General features: G+C 33.9%; 1 protein-coding gene across 2 annotated transcripts in view; it reads right to left on the bottom strand.

The window, feature by feature from the left end:
* The window catches only part of AP3B1 (adaptor related protein complex 3 subunit beta 1), a 155,437-nt gene that overhangs the window by 59,240 nt on the left and 80,769 nt on the right, over positions 1 to 15,428 (bottom strand). For both annotated transcript variants that reach the window (XM_066340008.1, XM_066340009.1), the window contains exons 16-20: positions 9,915 to 10,101; positions 8,833 to 8,963; positions 6,590 to 6,701; positions 5,083 to 5,239; positions 2,162 to 2,336 (exon numbers count right to left, since the gene is read on the bottom strand). In XM_066340008.1, coding sequence (XP_066196105.1) covers positions 2,162 to 2,336; positions 5,083 to 5,239; positions 6,590 to 6,701; positions 8,833 to 8,963; positions 9,915 to 10,101 — 762 coding nt within the window. The remainder of the gene's footprint in view (positions 1 to 2,161; positions 2,337 to 5,082; positions 5,240 to 6,589; positions 6,702 to 8,832; positions 8,964 to 9,914; positions 10,102 to 15,428) is intronic.

Below are 15,428 nucleotides of genomic sequence, written 5' to 3'. Positions count from 1 at the left end.
TTTAAATAGGAACTTTTACTTCCTAACACATTTCCTTTTAGGTGTTTCTTAATCAAGTAAGACTCCAGAACTACTGTAACGTTCTTTCTCTTCTCTTAAAATCCAAGGCCTTGACAACTTCCCATTGACTTCAACAATTCAATCCCAAGCTTCTTGGACATTCCAGTTCTCACATTCAGTGTATTTGACTTCACACATTCTGCTGTTTTAAAATATAAAATGCTTCTTTATGCTAGTAGTCCTCACATATCCTGTGAAAGAACCTAACAGTTTAGAGAACTGAAGTGAAAGAAATTATCAACACGGTGTCGATACCCTGAGAAAACTGGAAAATGCACCAGAGAGAAGAAGATAGTATAGTTTGAAGATGGCTTTGCAACACCTGCTCAGAACTAAGCACATCAGAGTATGTATTACTTGCTGGTGAAAACACACTGTGCTGATTTGAGAAGGTGCAAACTGTTACAATTAATTCATGTCTGGTCTACTGTCAAAGCAGTTTATTCTTGAGAGGGTTTAAGTTGTATTTTTTCTGTTACTCATTTTCAGCAAGATCCAGTCTGGCTGCTCTAGAAGACAAGACCCCTGACACAGGTGTGTTACCCAATGTGTTATTTGGGCAGGAAACAATGATCAAACCATGGAAACACATCTCCATTTCTCAAGTAATACAGCCTCACTTCATCTTTTGTTCTATTTGGTTGAAGAATGGACCAGATTAAAAGTTAATGTCACAACTCAAGAGTTCTTAGGCAGACCCATAAAGTTACAAAGCAAAAATCATGTACAACATAAGTTAAAGGAATTCATTAAAAGAAGTACACACCTCAACAGCTTTATCACGTAATGGCCTTCCCTCTTAAGTGGTCAAAACAGACCTATCCACCAGCTTCAAAAATTGCCAGAATTGCAACAAAGGATGTATATTTTGACTATTCTGCCATCTATATAGGAGTCCTGACCGAAAAGGTTTAGCTTAATTTAAAATGCATTAGAGTTTCACTTGATTTTCAATATCATGTATCAGTATTAAAATGGAAACTTCTGAGCTACAATTCTACCCTTCAACACATTTTCGTAACTATGTAGAAAGAAATGCATAGGAAGTATTTGATTACAGAAAAATAAATGTCAAAAATTAATTTATTCTTTTTCCTGAACAGATTTATCAAAAAGTTCCTCAATCATTTATTTTTAAATGAAAGGTAGGTGGGTAAAACAGTAACTATTTCATGCTAACAGCATGTATAGTTAGTTCTACAATGCTAGTTTGAGTATAATGAACTTTTTTAACCTCTTCTTCTTCACTAAGGTAAGCAATTAAATCTTAACTGACACATGAATGGGTCTTGTTGCACATTTTTTATCTTCACATATTTTGAAACCAATTGAAAAAATATGTATTTTAAAGCTTGCTACTTCATACCTGTTTTAAGAAAGCTAATGGAATTTGAAGTAACAGAAGTCTTTATTCCTATCAAGCACAATCAGCAAGTAAAAGTTGATTGCTCATTAGGAATATTAATGTTACTAATCTATATATACATCTCAGTTATAGACTCATTAACTGCACTCAATTTCGTTCTCAACTTCAATAAAAATTTTTAAAACTAAGGTAAGAGTTCTATTAGAATATCTTCAAATGCTTAAGAAATAACATACTAACATTTGGTTCTTGGTTTTCTTTCCTCTTAGACCCAGGTACTATAGCCACACTTTAGGATTCCATTTTAATAAAATAACCATCAGCATCCATGTATTAAGTTTCACCAGTCCAACAATAACCTTAAAATTAAATTAAAAACCAATTAATTTTATTATAAAAGAATAATAGACTATTGGAAAAAATATTATGCTCTGTGTATAAAAATAATTAGATTCTATTCTTCTTCTTCATCTATATGGGGTAAAAATAATATGAAACTATAAACTGAAATAGGGTCTTTTGTTATAAAAATGCTCTTACTTGCTTAATCTATCAAACTCCTTTTGGACTGGTCTCTCTATGAAAAGCAAAATTTTATTTTTCCCATAAATTCTAGATCTTTCTGGGTATGGATAGAACTACTACCCATCTTCATATCAACAGAAAGAAACATGGATGGATGGTTAGATACACATTTTTCTATTTTATAGAGGTTTCAAAAAAAATGTATTTTACCTTATTAGAGGTAGCATTTCTGGATTTTCCAGACTCAGAGTCACTTTTAGAGTCGGATTCTGACTTGGAGCTTGAAGAAGATTCTTCTGATGAACTGTACTCTGTGTCAGAGGAACTGGATCTGCTTCTCTTTTTGTAAATGCCCTCTGCTTTCTTTTTAATATCTTCTGAATCACTACATATTTAAAATAAATGTTGAGAGACATGTAAAATCACCAGAAAAACCTGCTTAGGCAAAATTCTACAACAGCATTTCAAAGTTTTATTAAATGAGTTTTAAGTCATTTTTTGTCCACAATAAACTCAGCTATGAATGAATACTTTAAAGCTGCAAAAAACTGCCATATTATACTACACAGTACACCATCACATGTAGTCTAAACCAGTGAAACAGCCAAACAAAATGTGAGCATATGAAATATATATATATAATATATAAATATATAAATATATATATATATATATATATATATAAAATATATAAAAAATATTATTTACATGCATCAAGCTTGTGACATTACAAAAGGAAGTGCAGCCACCCTTTTAAATAAAGATGCTTTCATACTATTCCATCTATGCTGAACAGAATGTTGGTCTATCATCTTTTTGTACAGCAATACTGCTTAAAAATATCAATTAATTTAGTTTATTCCTTTAATTCTCCTATTTAATTTTAATTAAGTTAATTCTCCGACATAAAACTGCATCACCTAGAAGTAAGATCTACAATGCCTACAAATAGCTCAACGCATTAAAGAGTTTGTACACAAGAGCTGTCATATTCCTATACCTTTGGTCACACTGAATGCCTTACAGCTTCAGTCACAGTGTTCTTTACACAATGAAGTTCTGTTCAGCCTACCAATGTTGGATTGTGTTGGTCTGTGTTAACAGCCACTGAATATTATCTGCCTTGTTCAAATCTACTAATACTTTAAATACCAATTAGTAGATTACCCTTTTGTCTCAGAGGGAGTTACTACCACAGGAAATGAAAATTGTTTTCTAAAAGTTATCATGGAGCAGAAAAATTGGCATATAGACATAATAAAGCATATAGGAAAAAAAAACCCTGTTCTTGGATATGCAAAGAACCATTTTGTACTTTCAAATCAGGTGTTTCATACACTACCTGATTCAGCTCCCTTCCCAAGACAGTAAATTGGTTATTGAAGTACTTGAAGGGTAACAAGGTCAACAATAATTAAACAAATCTAGACCACTCGACTATTAAGAGTCCCTTTGGACTCATATTAAATTGTTGCACATTTTTGCTTAGCTTTAGGAGCAGTACAAAAGAACGTACTATGCTGTACTATCACTGTTTGAGATTGCAATGTTTTTAGAGGAAAAAAAAATACAGGGAAGGAGAAATGAAAATCTAAACAACAGAGATCAAAAGAGTCTTCTTCCTTTCAAGAACTTCCTATGACTGAATTGCTCAAGTAAAATTTAATCAAAATTAATTTAAATCAATAACATTTCGGCCATGCTTACCATGTAACTGAACCTAAAATTACCTCCCTGAATTTTAGTCAAAGCATAAAGCAGTAAATTTGAAGCTAGCAAAGCTAAAAATGGAACAGCAGTACACTTCAGAAAAACAGTGTAATGTAGCATATGTGATTGTTAAAATTACAGTGAAAAATAGGTACTGAAAATCATGTTTCAATCTGACAACATTTAAAAACTTGTTTGAGGTCAATGACCTAAACAAAAATTCACTCCCATATACTATTTAAAGTTTGTTCATGACAACAGAATTATCTATATTTCATTCACTGCCATTCAACAGTAGCTGTAGTTGCATTAACATATAAGTTGTTGTGAAGTCATTATATAAATGAAGTTGTTTTTCAATAATTTAGCTTAGCTTTAAAACTAGATTTGAAGATTAAAAATGGTACTTTACTGCACATCAGCCAGTTTTGATGGGTAATAATTGTTTATCTTACTGCTTAAAATTTCAGATGTTATTCTAATGAAAAGAATTTACTGGTAACTAGCTTTTTAACTTTGTGATGATGAAAAGCTTGTATTAATTTAACCTACAGATTTCATTTGTTCTGAACAGGAAAAACAATATAAATCACTTTTAAAATCATTAAATCCTGACTTAAATTAATAAAGTCATAATTAGGGCATTATGCTGTGTTTGTTATGGAAGTGGCAAGGCGAGCTGCTTTAATTACTGTCTGTAATAAAAGGAGCAGAGTGTGCACTGCGCCCCAATCAGCGCTGTCAGCCACGACTGAGCTGAGCTGCAAACTCATCAAGTGAGCTGGCAGCAGACTACAAAGTAAAGGGCGATTGTGTCTGCAGAGGCCCCTTGCTGACAGCAGTGGAAGAAACAGATTCATACAATCCAAGGTATTAGCCCCAATTACTCAAAATTTTAATGATAATTTAAATACATGATAATGCTGTTGATAATAGGCAATCTTAAAAGCGCTAACACTTAAATATCTTATGACCGTTTCCCTTCACAGCCCTTGCCTCTAATATTTGGATCATAATCTTTTTAATACAACATTATTTAGAAAAATCAATTGTCTTAGTTACATAATGGCAAAGTGTTGAAGGACTTAATTTTAGCTCTCAGCAAAATTGCGGCAAAAGGTAATTAAGTGTTTCACACAACTATTTGATCACTTATTCAGCCTCCCAAGGTTACATCAATTTTCAGCAAGCCACCCAAGATTTTACTGAAGTCAGAAATTAATTCCAAACATAAGAGTGGTCTGATTAATGAAAACATGAACTATGTTCATATACTGACTATTACTAGTATACACTGACATCACTCCTTGGCCAACACATGCCCAAAATAGTATAATTAAAGGCTTGGCAGACTGCTAACAGGAAGAGTGCTTTATAAGCTAGTATTGTGAAAAATTAAAACCAAATAAACATATACCTACCTTTCATTGACCGCTCTACATGTTTTCTTAGCAGCACTTTCTTTGCTGTCTGATTCACTGTCAGTTGATTTTTCACTGGAAGAGGAACTCCCACTACTCTCATCAGTGCTGCCTTCCTCCTTATCTTCCTTCTCACTTTCACTGTCAGACTCACTCTCTGAAATTAAAACAATCCTTACAATTTTGATCTAAGTATCTTAAATAATTAGTATTTTAGAAATCCATTTTTCTTTTAAATTAAACAATGGTTTAATATTTTAAGATCCAGTTGTAAGCTTTATTTATCCTGTATTGTTTACCCTGTGCCAAAAGCAGGCAAGGAAATTACTTTCCCCTTATATGTACAAAATTTTGTTAGTTAAAAACATGTCCTCTTCAGCTTACAGTATTATACTTTTTCAAATTAGAAATTCAATAATAAATTAATGACATGTGGATTGTTCAAAGTTACATAACCCTATTAGGAGCTGAAGATGACCTCAAATTTTCTAGTCTTTACATTCATTTAACTGCAAAATTATCTTCTCAAACAGTTGCTTAATTAGATAATCTGTTCTTAAATACCCATAGTGACTATGATTGAATCACTGATTTAAACAAATTATTAATCCTCTAATTAATCATTTAGTTATTAAATATTCAAATATCTGAAGTGAGTATATGCTTCTATTATTTCAGAAATCACTAATTTCAGTGATACAACTTTTAAACATTTCTGCGTATTTCCTCAGTTTAGGAACTGGAAGGATGCAGCTCCATGTTTGTATTTTAAGATGTCTCTTTTCCATTCAACTAGATGATGATAATTCTTTCAAGTCTCTAATGCTAAACATTTTCTGTGTTTAAGATCTGGACCTTAATTATGTTTACTACATCTGAAATATACTAACATCTTCTGAAACGCCTGTCTTGGGGAACTGCCTATCTGACAATAAATGGGAGAACAGTTAAAAAAACCTCTGCTTACTGAACTTGATTGGCAGCTACCACCCTCTTCATCAATATCCCATTATAAAAACAGAAAACATTACCCAGAATTTCAGAGAAATACTGTAACACAATCTGCCGAATAAATCTCATGAAAGACTACGCAATTAAACAAATCTGGCCATTTATCAGCACAGCAGCACATGCTATCAAAATAATTCTTCATCACTACCAAATTCCAAAAAACAATTAAGACTTAAGGTTCCTGACAACCAAGCATCTGGGCACTTCTCCTGCAAACAGCCATGTGTTTTCAGTTTTAAGCGGAGTTACAAACTCTCCTTACTCATGCTAGACTCCAAGGAGGATAAAAACAGCATGCGAGCTTTTTTGTACCTAGGAAACAAATCATTGGCTAACATTTTTAATACCAGTGAATGTAAAATTTTCCCTCCAATTTATTGAGTTTATACACAGCTCTAGCTTTGTTTGCAATTGTTCTTTCTTTTTATGTACCAGACTATTCCGAAGACACAGTTTTCCAGGCAGAGAAAATACAAGTTGCTTTCCAAACACTTACCTGATGAACTGGTACTGGCAGAATCATCTTCCTCCTCTTCTGATTCAGAGTAGAACTTTTCAGTAGGTTTCTCCTTCTTTGGCTTGCCTAGAATTCCAGTCCATTCCTTTGCCTGTAAATAAATTTCAATGTAAGTTTACTTTTGCAAGTAGCAACACAAAAATATACACACAACACATCGAATAAAAACATTTAGAGTAGTGGTATTAAGCTGTTGCTAAATAAATCATCTAAGCAAGTCAAGAGAAGCCATTAAACTTCTCTTACTTTACACAATTAGGAGAACTAGAAGTTTGGTACATACCTATAAAAGGTGAGATGTCTATTAGGTAGGCCAGAAAAAGATTTAGTAAGGTAGATTAAAAGCATCAGTAATAACAAATAAATTTCTATGCCAAAAGAATCTGAAGTCTGAGAGTTTTATTTCTAGATCCAGCTGACTTTGATCAGAATGAAGGTTAAACAGGACTAGTCACCACCTTTATCATCCCAAGATTTAAGGAGAAAACAGATGTGGACAATCTGGGGAGCCACAGATAAATTGTGTTTTACTTCCATGGCAATTCTCCAAATAATAGTAATTTTTTACCACCAAGAGAATGCCAAAATGAGGCAGTATTTCCCCCACACTTTTTTTCTTTCCAAATACTTCTATGCCACTAGAGAAGCAGTGTTAAAAATCAGGACAGGAGCAAAAAACAAACTGGCAGACAACTCTATCCACAGTGTGATACAGGTCTGCCTCATTGATCTCATCTGGAGTAAGACTTAGGTTTTGAAATAGGCTCTAACAATGACCTGCAAGGCTAAACAACTGTAGAGACACACTGGCTTCCTCTTAAACACCAAAAGCTGCTAAAGCTTGAAAACCTAATATGCTTCTGGATATAAATGACAATTTGCATGTGAATTGCAGCTTAATTCAGCTTTATTCACACATGCTATGTAGGTACACGCAGTATTAGAGAAACCACAAAATTAATGAAAATGAGATATCCTCCAAAGAAAATACTTGTAAAAAAAACCCTCAGCATGGGTGAAGGATTTTCCTGTTTGCTTTGAGGTTTAAATAGTTGAAGGCGGATTTTTTTTTTGTCTTTCATCTTATGAAGTTGATACCTCTTTTTCACCTTATGATGAAGAACCTTCACACATTCTTTCATGCCAGCCCTATAATTTATAATCCTTTGTTTGAGCTGATTATCTAAAAGTCTTCCCATAAAAGCTTTCAGAAGTTTGTACACAAGTACCACTTTCTCTGAAATGTATATAAGTAGACACATTACAGTACTAAGGAGAAATGCTTGTTCTACCAGATTGCTGTCCACTGGCTTCAGTAAGTTTTGGAATTTTCTTGCTCTTTCTGTGTGTAACATCTCATAAGTAAGTTAATTCATCTCTGGTTTACTGAAGAAGTTGGCTCCTTATCAGAACTGCTTTTCTGTCTGTATCTGTTACATGCCTCCAGGAGCACCATTGGCACACTATATACCAACACATTTACATTTCAGCTACTGTTCAACAGCTTTCACTAGTTCCACTAGGACTCTGGTACCTGACACATAAATCACAACTCTGGTACTAGAACACAACTTTGCCTCAGAGTTAACACTACAGTAATAAAAATACATTGCTAGTAGATGACGAGCCCAATGTGTCAACACACAACTAGTGCACTAATAGATGACATTTTCCTATCATAAACTTTCCTAATCCCCTCCAGATTATCTGAAATGTAAACTCTTATCTCTTCCAAACTTGACGCTTCAAAACACACATAATCTCATTCCCTGTAGCTGCTTTTTGTTGTTTGGATTATATTTTTACCTTTTTTTTTTCTTTTTTTTTCTCCTGTTTAGTCTGGGATTTTTCACAAACCAATCTATTTGTTTCTAACTTTGGTAGCCCAGCTACACCTAGCTAACACACTGCAGGAGTGTAGAGATAAAAGGTATGAAATCAGAAGCAAGATGGAGGTGAAGAAAGCATACTTACTCCACAAATGAAGCAGAAGTGGACTACAGTTCACCCACTTCTGCCACTGAAAACAACTAGCATTAAGCAAGTTTCCAGATGCTCGATTTCTAAGATAAAACAAGCAACAGGGAGACATTCCCATTGCACCAATGGCCTTCCACACAGCCTACAGACAGTATTTAAACACTTGTGGGTTTGGGTGTTGGGCTGATACTACGTGCTGAGGAGTGCCTCCAGCAGAGTTACTCCGAGTGCCGCAGACGTACCGACTCAGCCACGTCGACATTTCGGACAGAGGGGTCAGGAGCCACCTCCGGCCACTCGGATAGCTCCAGGTATCCAGTGGCTCGGATATTCAGAGTGTGAGACAAGGTGCCAAGCTGGAAATGATCCCGATCTATTAAAAAAAGCAGGGTGTTGGGTAGGGGGAGGGAAGAAATACACAAACACTGTGAGCTCTACCACAAGGAGCAATCTTAATCAGGGCTAAAGGTAATTGCCATTGTATTACCTCAAATGTCATGGAATAAATATAAACTAGGAAGCTCTTCATAGGTCAAAAAACTGATTTCAGTCCATAGATTACAATAATCTCCCCCATAATGGTCAATAAAAAAGCTAATCAGTCAGTGTGTTTAGAGGTGTTGCTCTGAAATGTAGCTTCTCTAAAAATTACTTTACTGTGAATATTAAGAATGACAGCACAGTTAAACAATCCATATACATGTCTTGGCACAAACACATCCAGAATTTTAATAGTTTTTCTTCAAAATGGAGCTCCTTTTAAAGCTTCAAAACTAGACCTAAGAAAGTATGAAAATTAAAATGCAAATTGTCACAATAACAGAGCATTTTTAATTTAGATAGCCTGATAACCTTTTAATTTGAGAAGACAGACAATGGATCTTACTCGTAAAACAACAGACAAAATGCAGAGGGAAAATTATGATTTTGGAGAAAAAAATTATCTACAGAGATTAAATTTATTTCAGATTCATATAACATTTGCAATACTCACATTAACAACCTTCTAATAAAATCCAGATAAAATCCTAGAGCTATTTTCCTAAATTGAAGAATAGTTTTCCTCAAAAGACATACCTTCTGTTATTTAAATAAAATTTAAAATCCACATGAATAGAAATGGATCAGTTTGCCAGGGTTTATCATTAGAGAAATGCACTGTGCACCTTGCTTGCTGAAAAGCAAGTAAGCAGACTGAGCATCCTTGCATATTAATCTTTTCTATTTGCTAAGTGACACAATTTGTGGAAGTATTTTGAAACAGAATAAGCTGCCACATTCCTTTACACAATGAACATTTACCAAATGATTTTGGCAGTTATACCTTTAAAAGGAGACTCAAGCAACGGGGCAGGTTTCTGTGCCAGAAATATTTTTTTGGCATATTTGCTTAAAGCTCCACTCTTCTCATTCGGAACAATAAGCTGCCTAATAAATCTTGTACGGTCTCTGATGTCGTAGCTTTGATCATACTTGCCGAGATTTAATACATACTGGGTAAGCAATTTTGTCTGTGGAAAAAAACAGGACAAGAACAGAATACAAGTTATTTATGATTATTGATAACTCTGGATAAACATATTTAAAGAGGTAATAAAAATGAATGGTTATGTCAAACAAATGTTGCTCCACAGGGAATATGCATTTCTAAAGCTGCAAATGGAATTCTGCAGCCAAAGCACATGTCCTCTTCTGTATTGGGGAGGTGAATGCTGAGTACTGAGAAGCAGCCATGTGCTAGATTATTAAACTGCTGAAGTGGAAAGAAAGGCATCATTAAAAAAATAATCATATATGGCAAACCCGCTGAAGGGTCTACGTGAGGATAATGAATGTGGAAATACAACTAAAAACATGGCACTCAAAACTTAATCGGAAAAATATGCAGGACATCAAAACATCAGAGGGTATTAGGGGGCTGGCAAACTGCTTCTGCTGAGGTGTGTTTTATGAAGAGATACTGTCCCTGGCATAAGCAGTGTCTGCACTCTGACTGCACTCAGTTACTTTATCCTGAATTATGACCCATTAAAGCAGACACATGAATCACTGAACTGGATTACTGCAAATTATTTGCAGTGCATTTAGCTGTTACTTTTTCATAAAAGCAAGCTGCTGATGCCCTCTAAAAACCAGGATAAAAGACTTCTTTCATTTTTTTCTTGAAGCTTAAAGCCTTCAGTAATATCGGTCATTTATTTATTTATGTAAGAGAGCAACTTATACTATCACAGGTTTTTACAGCATAATAACAGCTTCCTAAGTTGATGTTAGAGAATATTAATATGTCTTAAATAATTTTAGTAATTCAGATAATTTTTAAGCTAAGAAAATAATAAAAGAAAGGAAGGAGACAGAAATAATGTAGTGTAACCAGAACAACAGGGCTGAATAGACTGGAATCCACTAGATATATTTGAAACATGCATGCCACTTCTCTATATACAATCAAATAGGAAAAAAAGCAGAAATTATACACTATCTTAAGGAAGTAAATTTTGGTACTTCAACTCAGAATGTATGCATATCACAGGGTTAAAAACGTATCATCATGAGAGATTTATCTGCTTCAGACAAAGAAACCATGTTCCATATATAAATTGTTTATCATACTATTGCTATGACAATAACACAGTTTCAATCATGTGAGCAGAAAAATATGTCCAAAAAACCAGTCAATTTTTGTATATGCCACTTGCTAAAAAAAAGTTCAGATTAATAATTTCCAACTTGAGGATGCAAGTCGAAGGTTTTTTTCTGGAGATATAAAAATGCTTTTTCAGAATACTGATTAACTACTGTGAGATACACAGTAAACAGAAAATGGTTCTAATTTAAACCTCATCAGTGCAACATATGCAAGCATTTCAAAAATAACCTATGGTATCAAAGATTGGAATAAATTAGTCATTATATATCAGAATAATATAACAGCATAGTTAAAAAAAACCTGTCAATGAAACACTTTTTGTTTCTTTTTTCCCTTTAATACGCAAGAATGACTCTGAAAAAAAAAAAAAACTTTTTCCTTGAGGTACTGTCTTAGCTCTGGGAAAGGCAAAACTTTCCCATATGCATTTCACAGTTTATTGGCAGCTAATTCTGTATGAGGGTATAAAATTTTAAACAACTGCATCAGACTGAGCCTACATAATCTGCACTCATGCAGGACTTACACTGTTCAATCTAAATGGAATTGGAAGGGAGGGTTCTCAGGTAGCATGAATTAAACTAAATGAGGGATACCTCCTGCAGCCTTTGCCATCACTTCTCCCCTTGCAAAAAAAAGACAAGACTCCTTGCTGTCATGGCAGGAAGCTCAGGAGAATGGATCATAAAACACAATGATCTTAACTTGTGAATTTCTATAGGGATGGGAAAAGTTGAAGGCCTTGTCAGAGTGGACATTTTTTCAGTGAGTGTTGATGGGATTACATAAAGACAAATTAGACAGCTAAAGAGTTGATCCTGCAAGACTGCATTTCCTTTAATGGGACCATTTTTTCCATGATCTTTTCCCTTCTCCTCCTCCCTATTCTGTCCCGTAAAATATCATTTTCATATTGTTCAATACAGATATATTCAATACAGATAAATACACATCAAACTGATATGCAAGAATGTTCTGTGTCTGCAAGAAGTCTCTTTGCAGTTATCATATACACAATAGTTTTCATGGAAACAGCGGGGAAACAACTTTTTTTTTCTTATGGCAAAGCAATTAAACAACCAGAAGAGCTTTCCTACATGGAGGTATCTAATAGAAACAATTATTTTTAATTAAAAACAAAAAATAAACTAATGAATGGATGTAAGGAGTTTTCAACAAAGAGTTTTCAAAAGAAGTTGAAAATCATTTCAGCAACCACACTGATTTGGTGAAACATGACAGATTCTGCATACCATGACTGCTTCACAGAATAGTGACAAAGTATTCTGATCTGTGATTTAATACATTTATTATCATACATCAGTATTTCCTAATACACAGACATGCACATTATATAGGCATAATATAATTTCTTTTATCCCCATGCTGCTCAACCCATTATTATTTTTTGTACAGTTTGTTTTGGCTAGAACTGTTAGGTTTAGGTTATTTCTAGAACTCAATCACAACATTTCTGGTATTTTCTAGTGACAATAGTTCTGTTTAAGGATTTAATGCCTATTGTGTATTAGCAGCAATTAACTTTTTGATTCATCCTCACTCAAAAATTTTACAATACAGGTTTTACCAACAGATGAGACTCTACAATGAGAGTAAAACAGTTACCTATCCACTCTTAGATATCATTAGCTTTCAGTAACTTGATTCTTTAGACACACAAGATAAGGCTCTTGTGCTAAACCACGATTGACATATCTATTTACACCCTACAACTACTTGGGACCTTTTCTGGTGGTATCCTACTATATTAGGCAACAGAAACCCATCGAAATCTCTTTATTCTTTCTGCTATATGGAAGAAACATCTTAGGCAACTATATGACATGTTTATCTTATATGACCTCCATTTAGACAGCTACCTAGCACACTCAAGATTTTAAGACCCTAAAGGCTGAAAGAAACAAAGCAAGTTTACTAAATAATACAGACAACCAGAGGGAAGCCTGCTTTTATTACATACCTATCCAGACATAACTGAACCTGAAACTTCCTTAAATTATGAACAGCCTTTAAAAGCTTATGAAGTGATCTCAGGATTTGAAGTATATTTTAAATTTTTGTAAGAAATCCTGAATGTTAAAAACCATTCCTGTGAATGTGTTTCACTAAGTGTTTCACCATATACTTATAGAAACTACAAGCAAATAAAATAATATATTTAGACAAAGGGAATAAAATCAGCAAGTCTTATTTCCTCCAGAACTTTGTGTTTTTCTCCAAACAAGACTTAACACATGAGTTCAACCTGCCTTTCCCTCACCTGGTGAAAGGGCTCTTTTCATCTATTTGGTCAGCACTGAGTGTCTCTTTGCCATTCTACCACCACTTTTCAATAAAGTAAAATTTTATTTTTGAGGTTTTCACAACTCCATTAACTTTGGATGAAACTAATGAATTATTAATATAATTACTATATCATGGGATATAATATAGAGACAGAAAACATGGGATTGAGGAGAGGTGGACAGACTGACAACTGGGCAATCAAGTCTACAAGATTTGACATCAAATTTTAAAAATTCAACTGAAAAAAGGCTGGAACTATTAGGAACTGAAGTAATTTCAGGAAGTAATTTTAATACTGAGTGAGTCAAGAAAAGTTACTCCTGGAAATTATAATGTAGGAAGAGTGTTGCCAGCCTCTAATAGGAAGCCCACAGTATTCTAGTTTGAAAGGAACTTTGAATCAAGCCAAGTCCCCAAACCTACACTGTTAGAAATTTTATGTGAATACCTTGACCACTTGAGATAATAACTTATTTTTCCACAATCTAAAACTACAAGAGGAAAACACTCTTTGATGAACTTCATCATTTAGTAGGCATCTCAGAAGACAGTTTCTTCTGCTTTATCATAATTACCATGTTTGAATAAAGGGTTATGCAGCACTTACAATGATGATTTAAAATGTATTAAGATGTGAAATAGCAAAAAAATCCATCACAGAAATCATCATCTCCTTGTATGCAATGGATTTTTTACCAAATATGGCGTGGAAGAATTTATGTACAAAATTACAAAATCTGTATGGAAAATTAGTAATTATAATGGTCTAAAAAAAAATGGTTTACATAGTCAAACCAAATCTTTCCTTATCTCAGTCAGCATTTTCTTTAAGATGAGCACTGCCAGAGAGAAGTCACCTTTTATTACTGCCCCATTTCAGACTGTATAAGGAAAGCATTCACTCCTATCTGAATGCATAGCAAGACAATTCATCTCCCATGTACCCTACAAAAAAAGTCTAAGACAGATTACATCTGCAGTTGCATATAACTATAAGGGACAAGAAGACATCACATCTGGAGAAGTGCAAGATCCTGTACTGGGCAAATTGTTGTAAAACAAAGAGGTCTAGCAGCCCAGGAAAGTATATGTATCAGACAATGTATTTCCTCTACATTTGGGGGAAAAACTCTTTGATTTTACAATCTTTTACAGCAATAATTGGAATTACAGTGAAAAATTAGGGTAAAAATGCTATATTCCATAGTCTGTGATGGGGTTCACAGTGCTGTCACTATGAAGAGTGAGGCACCTGGCACCTCTCATAGCTATTGTTTTCAGCTGCTTGGAGATCTAAGTTCACCTCTTTGTGTTATCTGACATTTTTAGATTATTTTTATGACTAGAGATAATTAGAACTCACACACACACACCAAGGTAAAGGGAAATAGGAAAAACTAAATCAAACTAACCAACTAAGCAAGTAGAACAAAAAAAGGGAAAGCAGTTACTATCTTTAAAACAAGCACAGATGGAACAACAAAACAAGGCCTATTACTGGCATCTCCTTTTAGATATTCTAAACAAAAAAGTGAGCATCTTCTTGTTAAAAATGATAGTATTTTCTTGAAAGGTCTGGTTTCGGTTTGAGAAAACATTAAATCATATCAGCAAAATCTTCTGCCTGGTATTACTGACACGATTTACAGATCTTCTCTATTCATGTGAAATAAAAATTTAATGATTTCCCAAAGACAGATACAATAAAAGAGTTTATCTCATCAATACATTCACATTCATGATCCAGCACACATTTAAAGACTCATTGTTAGATTTAGCCTGTTATATTTCTTGAAAACGTATGTTCAGCTTTTCTTCATAGAATAATATGGACTAGGTTTGGTTATTTAGGTTATTTATATAAAAGAAATCACTACTGAT

This window comes from Sylvia atricapilla, chromosome Z (genome assembly GCF_009819655.1).
Source record: "Sylvia atricapilla isolate bSylAtr1 chromosome Z, bSylAtr1.pri, whole genome shotgun sequence".
NCBI classification, from domain to species: Eukaryota; Metazoa; Chordata; class Aves; order Passeriformes; family Sylviidae; genus Sylvia; species Sylvia atricapilla.
The sequence above is the reverse complement of the archived record's forward strand: the minus strand, read 5'-3'. Positions and strand labels throughout refer to the sequence as shown.